Source organism: Leptonychotes weddellii, chromosome 12 (genome assembly GCF_054177405.1).
Source record: "Leptonychotes weddellii isolate Sample4059 chromosome 12, ASM5417740v2, whole genome shotgun sequence".
Classification (NCBI taxonomy): domain Eukaryota; kingdom Metazoa; phylum Chordata; class Mammalia; order Carnivora; family Phocidae; genus Leptonychotes; species Leptonychotes weddellii.
The window spans coordinates 77,226,400-77,247,575 of record NC_138380.1 but is presented as its reverse complement, the minus strand read 5'-3'; the positions used below and the strand labels follow the sequence as shown (position 1 = coordinate 77,247,575).

Sequence of the window (21,176 nt, the reverse complement as noted above, 5' to 3'; positions counted from 1 at the left end):
GTAGACTTGACAAGTCGTGTCCAAGGCAAAAAGAAGTCACAGGACATGAATACAAGGCAGGTCAGGCTGGGAGTGGTTCTTGGTGCCTCAAGCAGAGCTGTGCAGCCTTGAGGCCGGAGTGAGGCAAAGCCAGAGTGAAAACCTGATGGCCGGTTTCAGGGTTGGCCTGGGAGGCGTGTAGGGCATCGTCGGGAGGATACTGAGAAATGCGGACCACAGAGCGCAGCTGGAAAGGGGTGGGGAGTGTAGCAAGATGTTTTAAGTCCCTGACTTACCCGTGATATTTGTGTAGATAGAAGAAATAAATGAGCAAATTAGAAAAGAGAAAGAGGAAGCTGAGGCTCGAATGCGCCAAGCATCCAAGAATGCAGAGAAATCAACTGGTGGAAGTGGAAATGGCAGTAAAAACTGGTCAGAAGATGATCTGCAATTATTAATTAAAGCTGTGAACCTCTTCCCTGCTGGAACAAATTCAAGGTACTGGTTTTAATGAAACTTTTTTTTTTAAGGTTTTATTTATTCATGAGAGAGAGCACAAGCAGAGGGAGGGGCAGAGGGAGAGAGGGAGAAGCAGGCTCCCTGCTCAGTGGGGAGCCCGACAGACGTGGGGCTCGATCCCAGGAGCCTGAGCCACCCAGGCGCCCCTAATGAACTTCTCTTGAGCACATACTAGAGCCTAGGGAAAATAGAGACAACACCCAAATAGCATTGGTTACAGCAGAAACTTCAGGGTTATGCCTGAGTCTAGACACACTCCTTCCACTGAATTCAGCGCCACAGTAGAAAGTGTGAAAAACAGAGTGTATTTGGAACCTGCAGGATTTTGCTGTTTACACAGGAGGATGCTTTACTAATTTCTCAGGAAATTAAAGATTATGACACATAAACCTTGACTTTCACGCTGGCTTACTCCATCATGGCTTGTCCTGGGGACTAGGCGGGTTCCAAAGTTTCTCTCAGTCTTAATCCTCCTTTCCTACTTCCCACCTCAAACCAGAACTTACTGCAAAGTGTGAGTTTAGAACTCAGAAGAAGCTTTCAAGATCCAGCCTCTTTCTATAGATGAGGAAACAAAGGCTCTTTGCAGAATTTCTCTTTATGTGTGGTCTTATTACTCTTGGTTTGTACACAGAAGTCGGTAAGGGTTTTATAGACCTGAAACCAAGGCTATATACAATTGGTTTAAGCATATGAAAAGCAAAAGCTATAGTCCAGGTAATAGTAATGAGACCACACCAATTTAGAGCTCATTCTGTAGGTATTATAGCTAACCCCTGTGCATTACAAATGGAAGGGTCATTCTAGCTTTTATTTGGGCATTTTACCCTCTTAATTTATCCTATCGCTGTCTCTAGATGGGAAGTTATCGCTAATTACATGAACATACACTCTTCTTCTGGAGTCAAGAGAACTGCCAAAGATGTTATTGGCAAAGCAAAGAGTCTTCAAAAACTTGGTGAGCAAATCAATTTCTTTGCTACCTTGAATACGCATTTTTAAAATAATTTGTGCAATTTAACGAGAGACTAAATGAGATGATCTGTAATACATTTTTCATTTCTCAGACCCTCATCAAAAAGATGATATAAACAAAAAAGCTTTTGATAAATTTAAAAAAGAACATGGAGTGGTGCCTCAAGCAGACAATGCAACACCTTCTGAACGATTTGAAGGTAATTATATCGTTTTTCTTTAGAAAATGCTAGCCATGTACTCACACTGTGATAGACCAGACCTAGGGTCTATGCTCAGAATAACTGGAAAATAAAGCATTTCACCGATTAGAAGTTGGAACGGAAGCATTTCTAGGACAGTCACAGATTGACCTCATCTGCCACCACTGAGAGCTGCAGTTCTTCCATTTCAGATGCATTACGGGAAGGGCTGGGTTCGTTTTGTTGACCAGATTTTACAAATCAATATTAAAAGATACTTGGTCATTTGAAATTTGAATGAGGTCTACAGACTAGATAATAGTATTTTATCAAGGTTAATTTCCTGATTTTGAAAAGTACACTATAATTATGTCCTTGTTTTTAAGGAAAAATGAAGTTAAGGAGTAAAGGGCATCATGTCTACAACTTACATGAATTAGAATAAATTATGTCTGTAATTATAGAGAGAAAAAAGCAAGCATGGTAAAAATGTTCAGATTTGGGCTCTCTGGGGAGCACGTACAGGTGTCTTCATGTCAAAATAAGACTTAGTTAAAACCCGTTAGGGTGCTGACATTGTCTTGGGTGTTCTTCCCTGGGCCAGTGTGTTTCAAACTGCAAATTGTGACCCATAGGCGGGTCATGAATAGAAAATATCAGAGAGCGGGCGCCTGGGTGGCTCAGTTGGTTGAGCGACTGCCTTTGGCTCAGGTCATGATCCTGGAGTCCCGGGATCGAGTCCCGCATCGGGCTCCCTGCTCAGCAGGGAGTCTGCTTCTCCCTCTGACCTTCCTCCTTCTCATGCTCTCTGTCTCTCATTCTGTCTCAAATAAATAAATAAAATCTTTAAAAAAAAAAAAAAATATCAGAGAGCATTATACCTCTTACATAAGTGGGTATCATTTGTAAAACTTTCGTCCATGTATACATGTGCATTTGGGATGTGAACTTTTTTTCTGTGAGTGGCTGACAAAAAAGGTGGGAAAAGTTCTATTTCACTTGGTGCCTTTGGGAGCCACCAATCTGTTCTCCCCTAAACTAATCTTCGGATATGCCTTCCAAATCACAGTTCCAAATACATGTTTTGGGATTAACTAACTCTGATAACCTATCCCTGTCCTCGAAGTCCCACTTTTCTTGTATTCTTTATTTGGTTTATTATCCCAAAATTTCAGTATGAAAATATTAAAGAGGCTTATGCTTTATAAAGAAAAATCATAACTGTGGTTTCAAAAATTGGGGGTGTGGGGTTTTTTGGTTTTGTTTTGTCTGGCCTAGGCTGGGCATTATTTAGGCTCTTTCAAGGTAAGTAACAAAGGGAAGTTCCAGGATACTTGGAGGGCGCTTCTGAAGGGGTTTATTTTCCTGATCCCATGTGTCCTCCATCTTTTTTCTGAGAGAGGAAATGAATTCAGTCTGTGGTGTTAAATGTGGGCCTGAGACCAGTGAAAGGAATCACTAAGAGCTTCCTGGAATTTAAAAGCCGACTGCAGCTTTTTAACCATTTAACGTTTTCATTTTCCTACAGAAATGTGATGTATAATACTTAACATCCTTAGGAAGACCTACATTTGTTTCTGATAACGTGTGTGAGAGAGATCTCGTCAAGCACAAAGGGGGGATTAGTTTAATAGAGGTTCTTATTAGCATTAGCGCCACAAGAATTTAGTGGATGGATGTGTTGAAAATGCCACACTGCAACACAGAATCTAATGCCCCTAGAGCACTTGGCTTAATTTTGCTAGGCTCTTTCCTCCAGGGTAAAAAGAGAATGCTTTTCAGGGTCTCATCCACCTATAAGTTTGAGGTAGCTCTCTTACGACTTGTGATTGTTTTTTTCAACCAGTCTGGTGAGTAAGTTGTAGGTTGTAGGAGACCAGCAATATAAGGCAGATATTAAAAAAAAACCCTGAGATATTTTAGGGGTTGTGAGCTATCTTAAAAGTGTCTTCTCTCATTTAGTACTTTAGAGGTTTTCATGTGTTTCATCTCTAAAAGTCTGTTCAGAATTACCACAGATTTGAGTGGCCACTTACCAGGATACCTGTGCACCAACTACAACAGAATTTTCTATCGGGATAAGATTTTTCAGATAAGAATTTTTCTTAAATAGGTCCGTGCACAGATTTCACCCCTTGGACAACAGAAGAACAGAAGCTTTTGGAACAAGCTTTAAAAACGTACCCAGTAAATACACCTGAAAGATGGGAAAAAATAGCCGAAGCAGTGCCTGGCCGCACAAAGAAGGACTGCATGAAGCGATACAAGGTGATCGATGTTATAGAACTTAGACTCCATTACCATTTCGACTATATTACAAAGAAATGGCAAACCTTAGCAGCTTTCTAGCTCTGGCAGTTAGTACAACTCAGCCTTGTCACTGGTGTCTTCATTACAGATTTCCCCACTTGTACCAAAGCCAGTCGGTACTAGGAAAGTATGCCAGTTCCAACAACGTCTTCACTAACCCCTTTCTCCCTTCCTAGGAACTTGTCGAGATGGTAAAAGCAAAGAAAGCTGCTCAAGAGCAAGTGCTGAATGCAAGTAGAGCCAAGAAATGACTTATGACAATCTTTGTTGTGTGTGCATTTTTATAATAAAACTGAAAATATTGTACAAATTTTCATTCTTAAAATTACAGTGATAATTTGAAAGTGTGCTGATCTACCGTTCACTGTGGTGGTCTTATCCTTTCAAAGTCGGACACAGTGTTTCATTCAAATTTCTAAGTATACATGTTTTTATTTTTTTCTTTAGGGACTGGTAGCTTAAAACTTGCAGATCTGTTAGCCTTATAAATACATATGTTCAAAATATTCTGAGTAGGAGCATTTTAATCACGAAGCCAGCACATGTTCCTGCGAATCTGGTTAAACTCTGGCAGTTGTTCAATGGGACCTACGGATTCAAAGAAGATAGTTAAAAGTGAATAAAGGACAAGTATTAGTCACTTAGTGCGTGAGAGAAAAGGAGCCGGGCTTACCGACAGCAGCGAGAGCTGGGCTCTTATCATAAATATATTTGGTGCACACTTCTTGAACTGTCTCAGCATTTACAGCCTGAAAGACAGAAGATCCCAGCATTCGGAGCTTTGTGTAGGAAAGACAGAGTCTACACCTAGAACTTTTTAGAACTAAAGCAGGGATTTACGATACATACTTTCAGCTTTTGTAATAAGGAACTAACAAGCGCCTATAGTGTCTAAAGACAGCTTACATCAATTCTTGCCTCAAGCTCCGGGATGGGAATCCTTCTGTTATAGCATAACATTTGTCTGCCAATATCTTCACAGATTGGGGTAGAACCTGTTTAAAAGAGGAGGAGAAACTAAGTAATGGAATACAGATCAACCCTAGGAAAATAGAATGTCGGTCTTTATTCTTACCGTCAAGTTGCAACAACATGTTTGTTTTCAGAAGATTTTTGGCTCGAGCAACTTCACTTTCAGTTACACTTGTACAGAGTCGCATCCTAAAACCATTGGGAAAAATCAAAATGTCAAGTAGTCTGAAAAGCTTACGTGCTTTTTGAGTCAGTGACTTAAAGATATGATGCTATAATCTATGAACTGCACCACAACATACAAGTGATTAGGACTTCAAATTAATGAGAAGCTGAAGTTTTCATGATCCCAGTAGCTACACAAAAGCTAAAATGTTACTGATTATTTTCCTGGTATCGTTAATTTCTTAAAAGTAGTATGATTACAGATAGAGGTTCAATCCAACATGAAAGTAGGCTGACCACATTTTGAGAAACACTTCGCCAGTCCCCATGTTAGGATCTGATACGCTAGAGAATAGGTCTGGAGACCACTGGTTTCTCAAAAGAATCCAGCGGAGTCTAACTTAAGCCTCCTAATTAACAATTACACCCCCCCCAGCTGACGAGATTTAGAGACCTATAAGCCATTTAAGAATGGTGGAGGAGAGGAACCAGAGCTAAGAAAGTTGTCCAAACAGCATGGGCCTTTCTGCCTCTGTCTCAAGGCACCAGTTCGGAGTAAAACGATACATTTTTCTTTTAGCAATGGCAACTTCAGATTCATTGGCATAATACCACCTTTCCAAACCAGGTAACTTGTGGAGATACTTTCCAAGCAAACTTTTAGGATCTTCTTTCTGAAGTAATCCGCTTCGTAAAGATTAAGAATTTCCTACAGGATAAAGTCAGCTTCACATGAGACTTAGAAGAAACCTCTGTGATCTTTAAAAACATGGCAACAACTGCTACTCTTTCAGTCTTGTTTTCTTGATTAAATGCTAACATCCCCATCAAAACCAATCACCAACGTGTGAGGAGGAAACTAGTTTAAAATGTGAATTCTAAGCAAGATTTACTTTCTCACCATTCGTTTTGAACAACACACAGCATGTCTGCAATGGTGGCCGGTTCACAGACCATGTAGATCCCCCACAATCCCGTATCTGTGTAGGAAGTGTTGAAGGACTGGAAGCTATGACAGAGGTTGCCGTGACAGGTGAGCTGGGCCAGCTTGCTAGAGAGATTCTGTAAGGAAAAACATTGTCCAAGAGAACTGCAGGTGTATGTGCCTAACTTACCAGAAAGAAAAATTAATTCTGTGGCAAACAGTGAATGCCCCAACGTGTGAAGTTTCTATCTAGCAACATCTCAAGAAGTTAAAATTCAACGAGACTAAGAACCATACTTCTCCCCAGCCCAGTGTATCCCCAGAGAAACGCACAATGTAAAAGCAATGAAACCTTGTAATTAACACAGTAGCTACAGCACTTCTAGAGTATTTCACTGCTGTCATCAGCCCAATCTGTAGGGCTCTTGGCTGTGTATGCTTAAACATTGGAAATTTTATTGCACATGAAGCCTAAGATATTTATATGAAGTGTATTATGTTGAAATCTTTGAGTACATACTTTGTATTCTGAAGTAATTTCAGACAGAAAAGTTACAAAAATAGTACAAGGAATTCCCTTTATCCAAATTCCCTAAGAACCGTTACTTTACCATGTTTCTTTTATCATTCTCTTTAACAAAATTTTTCAGCTGTTTGAGAGTACACTGAAAGATCTGATGCTTTTTTACCCTTAATTAAATGCTTTGTGTACACTTTGAAAAACCGGGAAATTAACCTCCATACAATCATTAAAACTAGATTAACACTGATACGGTACTATCAGTGAATTCTATCCTTAATCAAATTTTGCTACCTATCCAACTTACAAATTTTACGGCACCCACACAAAAAATTTTTTTCTGGCCCAGGATGCAATCCAGGATCAGTTTATATCTTGTCAATTCACAGTACAGAGTTCCACCCTGTCATTTATTATGGAAAATTATTTTTAAAATCACTTACCATTCCTCCTCCAAAGGAGCGATCCCAATTGCCAATCAGTGTATTTGCAACCATGAGACAGATTGTATCTGGATGTGCCCAGCCAACGGCCTCAACAGCTACTGCGAGATGCGCCAAAGGCATCTTGTCATCCCTCACTCGTATCTAGTTAAGACCAAGGAAACACAACTCTGGTTAAGGCTGCCACCGCGTAACAGGCTTAATAAGAAAGAAGTTAATCATGCCACACTACACTGAACAGTCTAATCTGGAAAAATTTCTTGAGTTCTGGAAAGAACACCAAAAGATCTCCAATTGAACTACTGCAGACATAGCCACCAGATGATGACCTGGTCAAAAAGGATTAGGTTATTTCACTGGTAGAGATCAGGCTTATTCTTGTACCACCAATGCAACACAGTTCTGCGTCAGCCGACAGCAGACCTCTCTCTCCAGGTAGTCCTTTGAACGTCATCCCTAATGCGGCAAAGGAGGCTGCTCATGAGCTGAAGGCTACAGCTGACAAGGAGCCAATTCTCTGCAAGTTCTGTCTCTAACAGCTACTCCCAGAAATGTACTGTGGGCAGAACTTAACCGGACGTGAAAGTCAAAATTTGGGGTGTTTTAAAAATATAATTTCATACCGCAAAATATATAAATGGGCATAGTGTCAAAGAAAAAGCACAGAAAGAGCAAATTATGACATTCCCCTCAAAACCTTGCTTCCTTAAGAGAGAGGTGGTTAACTAATATGGAATATAAGTGCATAAATCCATCCTCTTCCCTTTTTCTTTCAATTTAAGCCTCTGGTTTCTTCCATTTTACTCCTGTTAGAAATAAGCACATTTTGTACACTCATTCATAAATACAACACAAGAAACCCAAAGGGCTAAATACTAGCTAAGGAGGCTTGCCCTACCTCACTTCCCGTGAATTTGCAGGGAGGCAGAGCTGGTATTTCTCCTTTGTGTGTGGACAAAGAGTCACCAAAATGAAACTTTGCTAACTCAAGCAGTTCATCATGGGAAACTCCTAAATTGAAGGAAAACATTTCATATATCTAGTAGCAGCACGGTCTAAAGCAGACAACCACCTGCCAAACTTTGTTTTACAATAAACTCCAGGTGGTATAATGTGGTAAAAGCCTTTAGAGAATAAGCTCACGCAGCACACACCTTCTTGCTTTAAAAAGCTTGGAGGTGCACAGCTTTCTCAGTCTCAGCTTTCACAGCTTGCACAGTTTTCATCAACAAATTCACAGCTAAGGATAATAAGACAGCTTGAAAATACCACATTCTATACAGAATCATGTTACATTACTAAAAGTCCTAGAATGCAAATTAGCAAAATCACTTTTCAGTAGTACATTTTAAGTAGAAAAGAATATAAATATGAATATGAGCTTTGTTCTCTGAGCTCTGCTACCAGAATTCAGGAACAAAATAATGTCATCTAAATTTCTGAATAAATCCATTCAAACTCATGACCCAAACAGATTCGGTGAAGGATAAACACAAAGACCAACTTAGAAAACAAATTTAGGCATGTGGCAAGTGCTTTAAAATATTGCCATGAAGGTTCTTTATATGAAGCCTTCCTTTAAAACGTAAAAGCACAACTTATACCCATATTTCCCAAACCAATCTGTGATATAAAACAAGACCATGTATGAATGCATGTTTTCAGAAGCACTGTGTAGGAGAGCTGCCTTGGCTATCAATCCAGAGGGTGACGATACAACAGGAAGAGCCTGATGTTCCAAGAATGACAAGCAGAGTGAAAAACCATGGACGTGCACACAGTTCTCAGCACCTGACACCACCAACTTCCAGTGTTTCATTAACTTCACCTATAGCCCTCCCAATTGATTGGACATTCCAGATACTCAGTTCCTGCTCCAAAACCTCTGCATATCCTTATCCAAAAGGCAGGGAGCCAAAAAAATGTTTTCTATGAAGCTAGATCTGGTCTTTTTCATTGAATTTAAGAAGCCATTGTTTATAAGGCTCATCTTCACTTATGTATCAAAAGACAAAATGCTAATATAGGATAGGCCCTTAACTGTAAGATATCCCAACTTCAGCAATGTCAAAATGAACCTATGAACTACGATTAAACCCACTGTGTCCATATGCCACCAACAAGGGCAGAGACATCCCAGACAGCGTGGTGGTTGAGGCCTCTGTCTCACTAGGTCTTCCTGTTTCCCAGGCAGTTTCAAATATGGACCCCCCCAGTCAGCACCAGCCATTTTAGAAACGATGTTGCTCAACAGAATCTCAGAGTGCACTCTACAAAGGTAACATGATTTAGTTTCAGAGGCCAATGAGTAACATGTTAGACTTAACCCTCATTTTCATTTTCTCCATTATTCCCAAGTAATTAGCTCAGAAGTCTTATCCAGGGCAACTAGAATTTTAATTTATTGTCATTTCTAAAGAGAGAAAAAATAAATCTACACAAAAGAACACCCATCTATCTTTGCTTGACCCTAGAAAGTCAGAGAGAAAACAAACCTGGAAACCAATAAAGTGTACTGTTTGCCTAAATTCAGGAAATCCAGCAGTATCTAATGGGAATTTTCTTTCATTCACTGGCTTCAAATGTGTCCCCAAGGAAGCCTTGTCCTGATGCCACCTACACGTTTGGATTCTCATTAAACACTCTCAATAGTTCCCTATATACTTCCCCTTCTCAGTAATTAGCTCTACTGAATGAATAAACAAATCAAAAAATGAGCAACATAACATACCCATTTCATGCCTGACCAAGGATGAAGTTGGTTCTCAAAAAGTAATTTAAAATCTCAAGAGATTCCCAAACTCTAGTACACTTTCCCCCAAGTGTCATTATCACCCAGTTTGTTCATTTGCCCATTTCCTTGCAAGTCAATTCCATTATGTGTAAACACTTATGTAATTTCTTCTATTAAAAAAACCTCTACTAAAGACGGGAAAAGTCTATTTCCAGGGCTGTACATTCCCCTTAACCAGCATATGAAACAATGTGCTCAGTAAATAATAAATGCCAGGACATGTCCTAACAGGATCAAACTAATAAGCACAACACTTTATGACTGTGTTTAAAACAGATACAGAAATGTAAATCGACTAACCTCCAGCAGCAGCAAGTACTATTCTTGGCCCCTTATAATGTGTGGTTATATAATCCACCAAATCCTTACGATTTATAGATCTGTAAACGGAGTAAGAAAAGCAATATAAATGGAAACTAAAAAGCACAGATCTTCATATACTATACCTGACATTAAATTGGACCTTAAAGGCTCTAAGTTAGATGCAGTCAGAAAAAGGGATACGGGCAACAGGTATCAAAACAATTTCAACTTTTTTATATCGAGCTGATACAATTACTTGTTATATCCATGAGTGCAGACACCTGGGAGTTAGTGGGGCTAAAACGTAGCCAACCACAATTTCATCTGGAGTATCAGGCAGGAAAAAATTACATTTTGAAACACACTTTTTGAATGTTTCTGGATGTTCATTTTCAAAACTCAAATTTTTCTCCAAAAAAAAAAAAAAAAAAACCTTGCGAATTATACCTACTTGATATTTTCAGTTGGTCCCAAAATTGTCCGTCCAAGTGCAGTATTTTGATAAGCTGTAGCATGAAGATAATCAAAAACAACTTCCTGCAAATTGGTTTCAACTTCCTGCATCTCTCTAAGGATGACTCCACGCTCACGTTCGATCTCTGCTTCTCCCAGTGTGCTGTTTTGTATTATATCAGCAAGAATTTCTACAGCTAATTGAAAATACAACAAGAAGAAACACTAAGAATCTTAATTTTCAATATTAAGCTCTATTAAACTAGCATCAGAAACCATGACCCTGAGCATCATTCAATTTTGACTAAATGACTAAACTAGGAAGAAACAAACTTTTCTATACAGTCAATATACCTAAAAGGACAATATTAAAATTGAAAATATAAAATATAAACCCTGTGCTACAGAAGAACTTGAGGAAAATTCCTACATTTGTCAAAGGTCCCCACAACACTTGTAATGACTCCACCACTTCAGACATGCCACAGAGTCTGCACACGAGTGTATACTGTTCTGTAGGAAGATTACAAAGTAGAAAATTATCTGCGTTAGAACATCTAGGTACCTACATAGGATCCACAGCACCCAAGTATTTGCTACCCTGGTTCCCACAGCAATGAGGCTGCCCCATAAAGAAGGCGAGAAACAGCATAATCTAAAATATGCCCCCAATGAACCACTTACAGAATTAGTGTCTTCTCAAATATCCTTCCCCAATTAACTTAATCCCAGTGCCTGTGTCCACCCATTGGATCCATGTTGGCTATAGTCTCACCATTAGCAAAATCACTGATAAATGATGATCTAACAGAGATGGAGAGTTAACATGAAGGATAGGTATTCCAAAAGATTAAAAGTGACCCTTGGGAAAAACTGATGAAGCCCTCAAATATTTAGACAAGAATGACCCTAATTTGCAAAAAGCCAAAAGTGAACTTAAAGATATCCTACTATGCTGTTAAGCAATTTTATCAGAAAAATTACATACTTCTCCAAAAAGGAAAAACCTTATCTATTCTTCAAGAATTAGTATATAGTTGCAATCACAATCTAAATTTTAGCAAATATGAAACATTTATAATCTTTAGTTTCTTTTTTTTTTTTTTTTTACTCTACTGCAAACTTGTTCCTTGTCCTTTTAGGTTCACTTTAAGAGTCATTGTCTCAGAAGCAATTATGTTACATTCCAACTATAGTTACCTCTAGACTGCCCAACATGACGAAAAAGATTGCTAGACCAAAGTAAACTGGGGCAGAGATCATGACCAAAGGGAAAAAATTATCTGTAAGACCAAATAAAAACCATCTGTCCAGACGAGAACCAGAGGCCATGATGGCTGATGAAGGGTCCAAAGACACAGGGGAGGACAAGGAATCCTGTGTGAAGACTCTCCTTATATGGGATTGGTAGTCTAGACTGGGGTTCGCTCAAGTGGGAGTTCATACTTCCTGGAATTTATGTTTTAATCAGAATCTTTCGGGGCGCCTGGGTAGCTCAGTTGTTACGCGTCTGCCTTCGGCTCAGGTCATGATCCCAGGATCCTGGGATAGAGCCCCGCATTGGGCTCCCTGCTCAGCGGAGAGCCTGCTTCTCCCTCTCCTACTCCCCCTGCTTGTGTTCCTTCTCTCGCTGTGTCTCTGTCAAATAAATAAATAACATCTTAAAAAAAAAAAATCAGAATCTTTCTTTTTAATGTATATGTAATATTCTGTAGTAGTACATGTATTTAATTTGTAAAATACCCATACTGATGTATAATCACATCTCGTACAATAAGGCTGGGTGATCATAAACATGTGGAGACTGCTAGTCTGAACATCACGTTATTACCTCATACACCAGACTTCACCCAACGGAGGGGACAAAAACCTCAAGCAAACCCCCCAAAAGAGAGCTGCTTCAGAGAGCACTTCCACTGTGGAGTCCTCAAGGAGCTCCCGGGCTTTGCCGCTGCCACTGGCAGGGCCTCTGTCCTTCCCAACCAAAAGCCAGGAGGAAAAAAACGGTCTTCAACCTTGTCTTGTCCTTTCTCTAGTCCTCTTTGTTTGCTTTCCCTGCTGTTTCCTGTGTGGAAAAAGGAGAGGGAGGAGCTAGAATGCACAACTCTCTAAAGCAGCCTGGCCTACCCTCTGTTACTAGTCCTGGGGTAAAATGTTTCAAGGAAATCATTAAGAACCTTACAAACGTTTTTGCAATTCAAACCAACACACCCTCCCCACTGTTGTCATTTTAATTGGTTGTAATGCAAGTCAGACTACCATGTTATAAAATTTTATTTTATTTACTTGCAGGTGGTAGTTGTTTTTGTATAGAACAGGGAATTAAAAAAAAATTTGCTCCTAATAACCAGAGCAATTACACAAGAAAACGAAATAAAAGGTATCCGATTTAGAAACAACCCAAACTGTCATTATTTGCAGATAACACATTATACACAGAAAACCCTAAAGAGACTCCATCAAAAACCTTTAGAATAAATCCAGTAAAGTTGCAGGATACAAAATCAACATACAAAAATCTGTTGCATTTCTATACACTAATAATGAACTAGCAGAAACTAAGAAAACAATCCCATTTACAACTGCATCAAAAAGAATTAAATATCTAGGATTAAACTTATAAGGAGGTTAAAAGACAAACTCTGAAAACTACAAGACATTAAGGAAAGAAATTGAAGATGACACAAGTAAATGGAAAGCTCTTCCATCCTCATGGATTAGAAGAATATTAAAATGTCCATTACTATCCAAAGCAATCTACAGATTCAATGCAATCCCTATCAAAATTCCAATGGCATTTTTCACAGAATTAGAACAAAGAATCCTAAAATTTGTATGAAACGACAAAAAATCCCAAATAGCCAAAGCAATCTTGAGAAAGAACAAAGCTGGAGACATCACACTCCCTCACTTCGAACTATATTACAAAGCTACAGTAGTCAAAACAGTATGGTACTGGCATAAAAAGAGATAACTAGATGAATATAACAGAACAGAGAACCCAGAAACAAACCCACACATATATGGTCAATTAATTTACAACAGAAGAACCAAGAATATGCAATGGGAAAGGACAGTCTCTTCAATAAATGCTGTTGGGAAATCTGGGCAGCCACATGCAAAAGAATCAAACTGTCACTATCTTGGGGCACCTGGGTGGCTCAGTCGGTTAAGTTCTGCCTTCAGCTCAGGTCATGATCCCAGGATCCTGAGATAGAGCCCTGAGCCCCACAGCCCCATACCGTATCCCCTTGCTCAGTGGGGAGCCTGCTTCTCCCTCTCCCTCTGCCTGCTACTCCCCCTGCTTGTGTGCTCACTCGCTCTGTCAAATAAATTTTAAAAATCTTAAAAAAAAAAAAGAAGAGAAACTACCACTATCTTACACAATATACAAAAATTAACTAAAAATGGGTTAAGGACTTGAACATAAGATCTGAAACCATGCAACTCCTAGAAGAAAACATAGGCAGTAAAGTACCTTGACATAGGTCTTTTTTTTTAAAGATTTTATTTATTTATTTATTTGAGAGAGAGAATGACAGAGAGAGAGAGAGAGCACATGAGATGGGGGAGGGTCAGAGGGAGAAGCAGACTCCCTGCCGAGCAGGGAGCCCGATGCGGGACTCGATCCCGGGACTCCAGGATCATGACCTGAGCCAAAGGCAGTCGCTTAACCAACTGAGCCACCCAGGCGCCCCCCCTTGACATAGGTCTTAAGTGATGATTTTTTCTTTGAACTGACACCAAAAGCAACAAAATAAAAAACAAGTGGGACTACATTACACTAAAAAGCTTCTGCACAGCAAAGGAAATCATCAACAGACTGCTAAGGCATTAAAAATGTTTCACTACTACACATATGGCTCTGGAGAAAGTATTTTTGAATCAAGTGTTAGGGCCTGGTTTGTACAAGTCTTGCAGCTTACAACTATTTGATACCATCTGTCATATTTACAGAAAAAAATAAAAATAGGGGCCCCCTCACCGAGAGTTTGATTCATTTTTTTCACATTTCTGAGGGTTACTCTTTCACAACAGACATAGCAAAAACAGTATTAGATTATTTTTGAACTTGTGAAAATTACCTATCTGCACCATACATAACAACAATACCTCTTGGCAAATCTTTAGAGAATGCTTTGGCATAATATACAGTCTGCTCTCTGGAGGTATAGGCATTGAGATGAGCACCCATGTTTTCAATCTCAAGTTCCAGATCTAATTGGGATCTCTTTTTGGTGCCCTGAAACAAAAAAGAAGAAAAAGAAAATTATGGTACCTTCATCTCTCATCTATTCTAAACACTTCAGACAACAAATATGAGGACATAAGCAATGTCAGTTTCATGCAAGGACCAAATATGATTTCTAAAGTGCATCCGGGGGGGCGCCTGGGTGGCTTAGTCCATTAAGCATCTGCCTTCAGTTCAGGTCATGATCCCAGGATCCTGAGATCGAGCCCCATTTTGGGCTCCCTACTCAACGGAGAGCCCGCTTCTCCCTCTCCCTCTGCCTGCCACTCCCCCTGCTTGGGCTCTCTCTGTCAAACAAATAAACAAAATCTTTAAAAAAGCTAAAAACTAAAAATAAAGTGCATCGGGCCTCAAAAACAGTGGTGTACTTACATATGACCCTTACATCCCAAGAGAAAATCCTTGTTTCAACTCTACAAAAGCAACTTTCAGTAATTATTTCAGATAATTACCGTGGAAAAGAAGAAAAGATTAAATAAATAAAATAGACTATACTACTGGGGGCACTTGGGTGGCTCAGTCAGTTGAGCATCTGACTTGGTTTCAGCTCAGGTCATGATCTTAGGGTCATGAATCGAGCCTTGAGTGGGGCTCTGCACTCAGCAGGGGGAGTCTGCTGGAGATTCTCTCTCCCTTTCCCTCTACCCCTCCCCATCCCACATGCACATGCACATGTGCATGCTCTCTCTCAAATAAAATCTTTAAAAGATATATATACACCTACTACTGAAATAGTTCTCCTTGCCTGAGATTGAGATTTTTTTTTTTTTTAAAGATTTTATTTATTTGACACACAGAGAGAGCGAGAGTGTGAGCACAAACGGAGGGGTGGCAGGGCGAGGGAGAAGCAGGCTTCCCGCTGAGCAGGGAGCCTGATGTGGAGCTTGATCCCAGGACCCTGGGACCATGACCTGAGCCGAAGGCAGACGCTTAACACCTGAGCCAGCCAGGTGCCCTGAGAGTGAGATGTAAAGAAATTTAAAGAAATTTAAAGGAAATGTATTTTTATAAAGTCTTACAACTTACCTTGAAAGCCATATGCTCCAAAAAGTGAGCTGTGCCATTATTCTTCTCATTTTCATATCGACTTCCAGCATCAATCCAGAGCCCAACCTTAATGTAAATCAAGGAAAAATTAAATGAAACCTCATTTTCTCTTTTGGCGGAATGGAAGTGGAGAGAGGGGCAACCTTCTTCCTTTTTTTTTTGACAAATGCTTTCCAATCCTAACACTAAAGTTTTCTTGACTTCAGTGAATTGACAACACATATCTGTCAACTATGAGACTTAAAAATTTTGGTCATCGAGCTATTGCTGGGTGGTAAAGTAACTACTTGCCAGTTTCACAGAGGACCGAGATTTTTAGCCCAACTTGTTAGTACAGCCAATTAACAACTACAGTATAAAGAACACTAGAGATTATCAGAAAATCTAGGTTCAGATCCTGGCTCTGTCATGTATTAGCTGTGTGACCTTGGACAAAACCATTTAACTTTTCTGAACTTGCCCCTCAATTGGGTGTGATGGTGCCTCCTACAAAGAATTATTTTAAAGATGAAATAAAACAACATATGTAAGAACAGCCGGCACAGAGTAGCCTAGAGAAAGTTACTTATTTCACTATTATCAACACCACTAACAATAACACAGTAACAGGCTGTAAGAACCAGACGCAGACCCTAAACAAGGTACACATGCACTTGCTATGAAAGTGAAAGATTCGCAAGTAAGAGTCATCGGTCAAGGCAAAGTAACTGTCACTATTTTTCAACCACCACTGGCCAATAAAAAGCTGAGATTTAAATCAACAATCCGCTCTCTCCTAATGAGGGGGTCACCTAAACAGTGGTTGCTGGAATCACTTACCGTGCACGTTGAGAGGCCAGAGTCTTCAGAGGCCACTCTGAGTCCGTTGTCCAAACGCGTTACTCGTGTTTCAGGAACATTCAGAACCACCTGTGTAGCAGCCTGTGTACTTCTCAATCTGTTGCCTCCAAAATATGACTAGTCGGGGGTGAAGGGGTGGCGGAGAGGAAGAAAACACATCAGTATTCTGATATGAAATGTTGGTCAGAAAACCAAATCTGTCCCAGAGACTCTGTAAAGTACTCTTTCCTCCTCAATTTTTGTTCCACTGGGACCCACCCCTTTGCCTGGCTTAGGAACCTTGCTTAACCACTCCTAAAGCCAACAACATGCCCACAAACATGCCTTTCCCTTAAGGAAAACAAGCAGTTATTATCATTATCCAGAGAGAAACTGCTTTTATTTCGGTACCTCTCCTAGATATGTTTAGTATTCATCACAGAGGCAACAAGCTGGGGGGTCGGGGGGAGACAAGAAAGGGAGAGAAAAATGTAAAGATACCTATACACAACACAGGACTGAGATTTAGGTTCTCACTGTTCAAGGAAAACAGAAGGTTTTGGAAAAGGTAGAAAGAGAAGAGAGGAAGAAGGGCAGATGCCCAAGACACACTCTGACGGATCGTTGACTGTGGACCACTCGCCTGCCTGCAGTTTTTCTTTTCCTTTAGACACGTCACAAGTCCCACATACCTGAGGTTCTCATGAGAAAAACCTATATCCTGACAAAACTTTCTTTTAGCTTCCCCGGGGTTCGCAGAAAGCACAGCTGAGGAGGAAGCTCAGTCTTAGGCTAAAAGAGAACTCTGATCTCACTTTTTAATTTCCCCCAATTTGCAACCGCTGTGTCTTGAGTAATCAACACGCACTCATTATGACCCCTGGGCAACTGGGGGGAAGCGGCCGGTAACCAGTGTCATCCCACACTTTTCTAGCAGGTCACGCGCGGCGGGTGACCAAGGTCAGCTCATCCCCGGCGGGACGTGAGCATCCCAATCCCAGGCCGCCGGCGCCGACCCGCCGTGGGGGTGCGGGGCGCCGACTCCACGGCTGGGCTGGCGCCCATGACTCAGGTGTCCCGCGCGGGGTCCGGAGGGAAAGCCCCGGCCGGGTCTCGGGCGGCACCCAGACAAGTGCAGAGACGCTCACCCTCCCGGCTGCTCCTCCAGCCAGAAGCCTCTCCGCGAAACCCCAAAGCCGCCGTCGCGCCGCGGGTAACAACACCCCTCGGGCCGCCGCCGCCATCTCCGCTCGGGACTGGGAGGAGGATGTGCTTCCGGGGTCGTGACCCAAGGGTCCACGGAAGGAGGCGGGCTCCACCTTGTGGCCACGATGGAAATAACACTCTTTGAAGCGGTCCCAGAGAGCATGGATTTGGGCTTGGTGCGGAGCGATTGGTCCCAAATAATACGAATTAGGGAGTCTGTAGGAGGTCCTGTATTATCAGTTACTTAGATCGCCTGTGGCGTGTACGGCTCAAATGTGGAGGAGTTAAGGGTAACCTGGTGCGACCTGTTATCCCATTGGTGGCTGGAATTGATTGGACAAAGTAGAATACGATCCAAAATTCACTGTCCTTCAGGAAGCATCTATTGGGAGAGACAAGCGTGGAGACAGGAGGGAAGGATGTGTCATTGTTGACCCCTATTCACTCTTCCACCCTTTACAGTCTGGTTCATTTAATTCCATCGAAATTGCTCTTGGTGAGGCCACTAATTGCTTAAAGACGGAGGCTTCACGGTCGTTATCTTTTTTTTTTTTTTTAAGATTTTATTTATTTATTTGTGTGAGAGAGAATGAGAGAGAGCACATGAGAGGGGAGAGGGTCAGAGGGAGAAGCAGACTCCCTGCCGAGCAGGGAGCCCGATGTGGGACTCGATCCAGCGACTCCGGGATCATGACCTGAGCCGAAGGCAGTCGCTTAACCAACTGAGCCACCCAGGCGCCCTTCACGGTCGTTATCTTACGGTCCTAATGGCAGAATTTGACATCGTAGATCTCTGAAAATTTCTTATTGTATCTTAGAGCCCCTCCTCCTTTTTATAGTACCTTCTTCTTTACTTTATTGGGCAACTCTTTATTCACAGATCTCTTAATGAAGCTAAAAATATAAGCACTGTTCTAACTGTGCTATTCTTAGGCTCATTTTACAGATGTAGAAATTGAGGTAAAATATATTGCCTGAGGTCACCATGCTAACAAGAGGCTGTGTGGATCCAAAGCCTGTGCTCGCAAACACTGTACCATTTTGCACTAAAAGTTGGTGTTCCCCAGTGTTAGGGACCTGGGCCTCTTCTACTGCCCTCTCCCTAAGAGTTTCCATTTCCACATAAAGACTTCCCTGTCTACCCAAAGGCCTTTCTCCTGAGTTCCAGGCCCACTTACACCTTCAATGACTAGAAAGCTGCAACTGACTACCCTTTTGGCATCTCAGTATCAACTTGTCCAAAATGCAATTCACTGTCTGGCCCTAAGTCCCTTCCTGTATATGCAGTGCAAAGGAGATTTCTGTTCACCCAGACATCCAAACCAAAAACCTGGATCTCATCCTTATCTCCTCTCTTTTTTCCACCCTCCACATCCAATTGATACACCCTGCTCCTGCCTCTTGAATCTGTTCCAGTTGTCACAGTTTTCCACCTTGTTGTCCAAGGGATCTTTTTAGAACGCAACTTTTAGCACAACAGTCCCATTATGAAAAATCCTCCAGTAACTCCATGGTCAGGATAAAGTGAAGGCTCCTTAGTATGGGAGATAGGGCCCTTCATGATCTGACTCCCACGTATCTTTCTGGATTCATGTCTCTCCACCTACCCTCTCTGCTATGATTCACAGGTTTAGCCCACACACGCAATTACATAATAAGGACAGCCAAGGTTATTCCTTCATATTTCCAAAACAAATGTGTGTTAACGTTAATAAAGAAATACAAATATGCATACATATATACAAAAATATTTAGGTATAATCACAGGAAGCTCCTGGGAAATTTGAGCACATTTTAACTCAAAATTAATTTGGAATGTCAGAGAAAATGACAGAATAAAGACCTCCTAAAGTTCTTTTTCTCATAAAAGAAATGAAAAAACTGGTTTAAAAAAAATGACCAGAAGCTGGGGCGCCTGCGTGACTCAGTCAGTTAAGGGTCTGCCTTCAGCTCAGGTCATGATCCCAGGGTCCTGCAATCGAGAGAGTCTTCAGATCCAGCCCTCCTCCCCGTCAGGCTCCTTGCTCAGCAGGGAGTCTGCTTCTCCCTCTTCCTCCGCCTCTCCCCCTGCTTGTGTGCTCTCTCTCTCTCTCCCTAGCTCTTGCTTGCTTGCTCAAATAAATAAATAAAATCTTTTAAAAAATAAAACAAAATAAGCTATTTAAAAATGTTCATAGAACTAAAAGAAACAATGTCTAAAAAAACAAAAACTAAACGGCAGTATGAGGATGATGGCTTACCATATATAAAATATCAATAAAGAGAGTTGTTATTTTTAAAAAGTCACAGTTCTGGAATTGAAAAATACAGTAACTGAAATGAAAAATTCACTAGAGTGGTCCAAGAGCAGGCGTGAACTGTGGAAGAAAGAATCAAATTGAGGATAGGTCAACTGAGATTATCAGTCCGAAGAATTAAAGAAGAATGAGGTAAAATGAACAAAGTTTCAGAATGCTGTGGGATAATCCTCAAGTCTACCAACACACACATACCAAGAGTCCCAGAGGGAGAGGACAGAAAAGGGCACAAAGAACCTTTGAAGAAATCATGACCAAAAACACCCAAATTTGATGAAAAACAGTAATCTACATTACACTGAACAGCTCAATAAATTCCAAATAGGATAAACTCAAAGAGAGCCATACCTAGAAAGACAAAGAAAATCTCAAAAGCAGCAAAAGAAAAGCAATTTATCATATATACTTGATCCTCAATAAGCTTAGTAGCTGATTTCCCATTAGAAGCCACAGAGGCCAGAAGGCAGTGACATAACATGCTCAAAGTGCTGAAAGGAAAAGACTGTAGGCCAAAAATTCTATATCTCATGAAATGATCTTTCAAAAATAGAGGAAAACAATCTGAAAATAAAATTAAGACAATTCCATTTTTAATAGCAACAAGAAATGTAATACTTAGAAAATAAGTTAACAAAGGAGAAACACCTGGGTGGCTCAGTTGGTTGGGTGTCTGCCTTCGGCTCAGGTCATGATCCCAGGGTCCTGGGATCAAGCCATGCATAGGGCTCCTTGCTCAGCGGGGAGCCTGCTTCTCCCTCTGCCTCTACCTGCCGCTCCCCCTGCTCGTGCTCTCTCTTTCTCTGACAGATAAATAAATAAAATCTTTTTTTAAAAAGTTAGCAAAGGAGTACAAACTTACACTCTGAAAACTATAAAACATTATTTTTTTTTAAATTTTATTATGTTAGTCACCATACAATACATCATTAGTTTTTGATGTAGTGATCCACGATCCATTGTTTTCGTATAACACCCAGTGCTCCATGCAGTACGTGCCCTCCTTAATACCCATCAC

General features: G+C 40.8%; 2 protein-coding genes and 1 long non-coding RNA gene across 5 annotated transcripts in view; 2 read left to right on the top strand and 1 right to left on the bottom strand.

Annotated features, from left to right (window-relative positions):
* The window catches only part of DNAJC2 (DnaJ heat shock protein family (Hsp40) member C2), a 34,457-nt gene extending 30,182 nt beyond the window's left edge, over positions 1 to 4,275 (top strand). For all 3 annotated transcript variants that reach the window (XM_081800659.1, XM_031026568.2, XM_006731900.3), the window contains 5 exons: positions 293 to 477; positions 1,356 to 1,456; positions 1,566 to 1,673; positions 3,769 to 3,923; positions 4,142 to 4,275. In XM_081800659.1, the coding sequence (XP_081656785.1) occupies positions 293 to 477; positions 1,356 to 1,456; positions 1,566 to 1,673; positions 3,769 to 3,923; positions 4,142 to 4,216 (624 nt within the window). In that variant the 3' untranslated portion in view covers positions 4,217 to 4,275. The remainder of the gene's footprint in view (positions 1 to 292; positions 478 to 1,355; positions 1,457 to 1,565; positions 1,674 to 3,768; positions 3,924 to 4,141) is intronic.
* Positions 4,276 to 4,366: 91 nt separating this feature from the next.
* PMPCB (peptidase, mitochondrial processing subunit beta) lies at positions 4,367 to 17,947 on the bottom strand. Its single transcript, XM_006731899.3, has 13 exons — positions 17,807 to 17,947; positions 16,659 to 16,796; positions 15,819 to 15,905; positions 14,654 to 14,783; positions 10,539 to 10,737; positions 10,085 to 10,164; positions 7,889 to 8,001; positions 6,991 to 7,134; positions 6,004 to 6,164; positions 5,041 to 5,126; positions 4,872 to 4,960; positions 4,639 to 4,714; positions 4,367 to 4,553 (listed from the first exon to the last, which is right to left on the bottom strand). Exons 1-13 carry the CDS (start codon positions 17,900 to 17,902, stop codon positions 4,489 to 4,491), a joined length of 1,464 nt encoding a protein of 487 aa, XP_006731962.1. The 5' UTR covers positions 17,903 to 17,947; the 3' UTR covers positions 4,367 to 4,488.
* Positions 13,688 to 14,524, top strand: LOC145716592 (uncharacterized). The gene is made up of 2 exons (XR_014139389.1): positions 13,688 to 14,028; positions 14,251 to 14,524. It is a non-coding gene; the product is annotated as an uncharacterized LOC145716592 (long non-coding RNA).
* Positions 17,948 to 21,176: the final 3,229 nt, after the last annotated feature.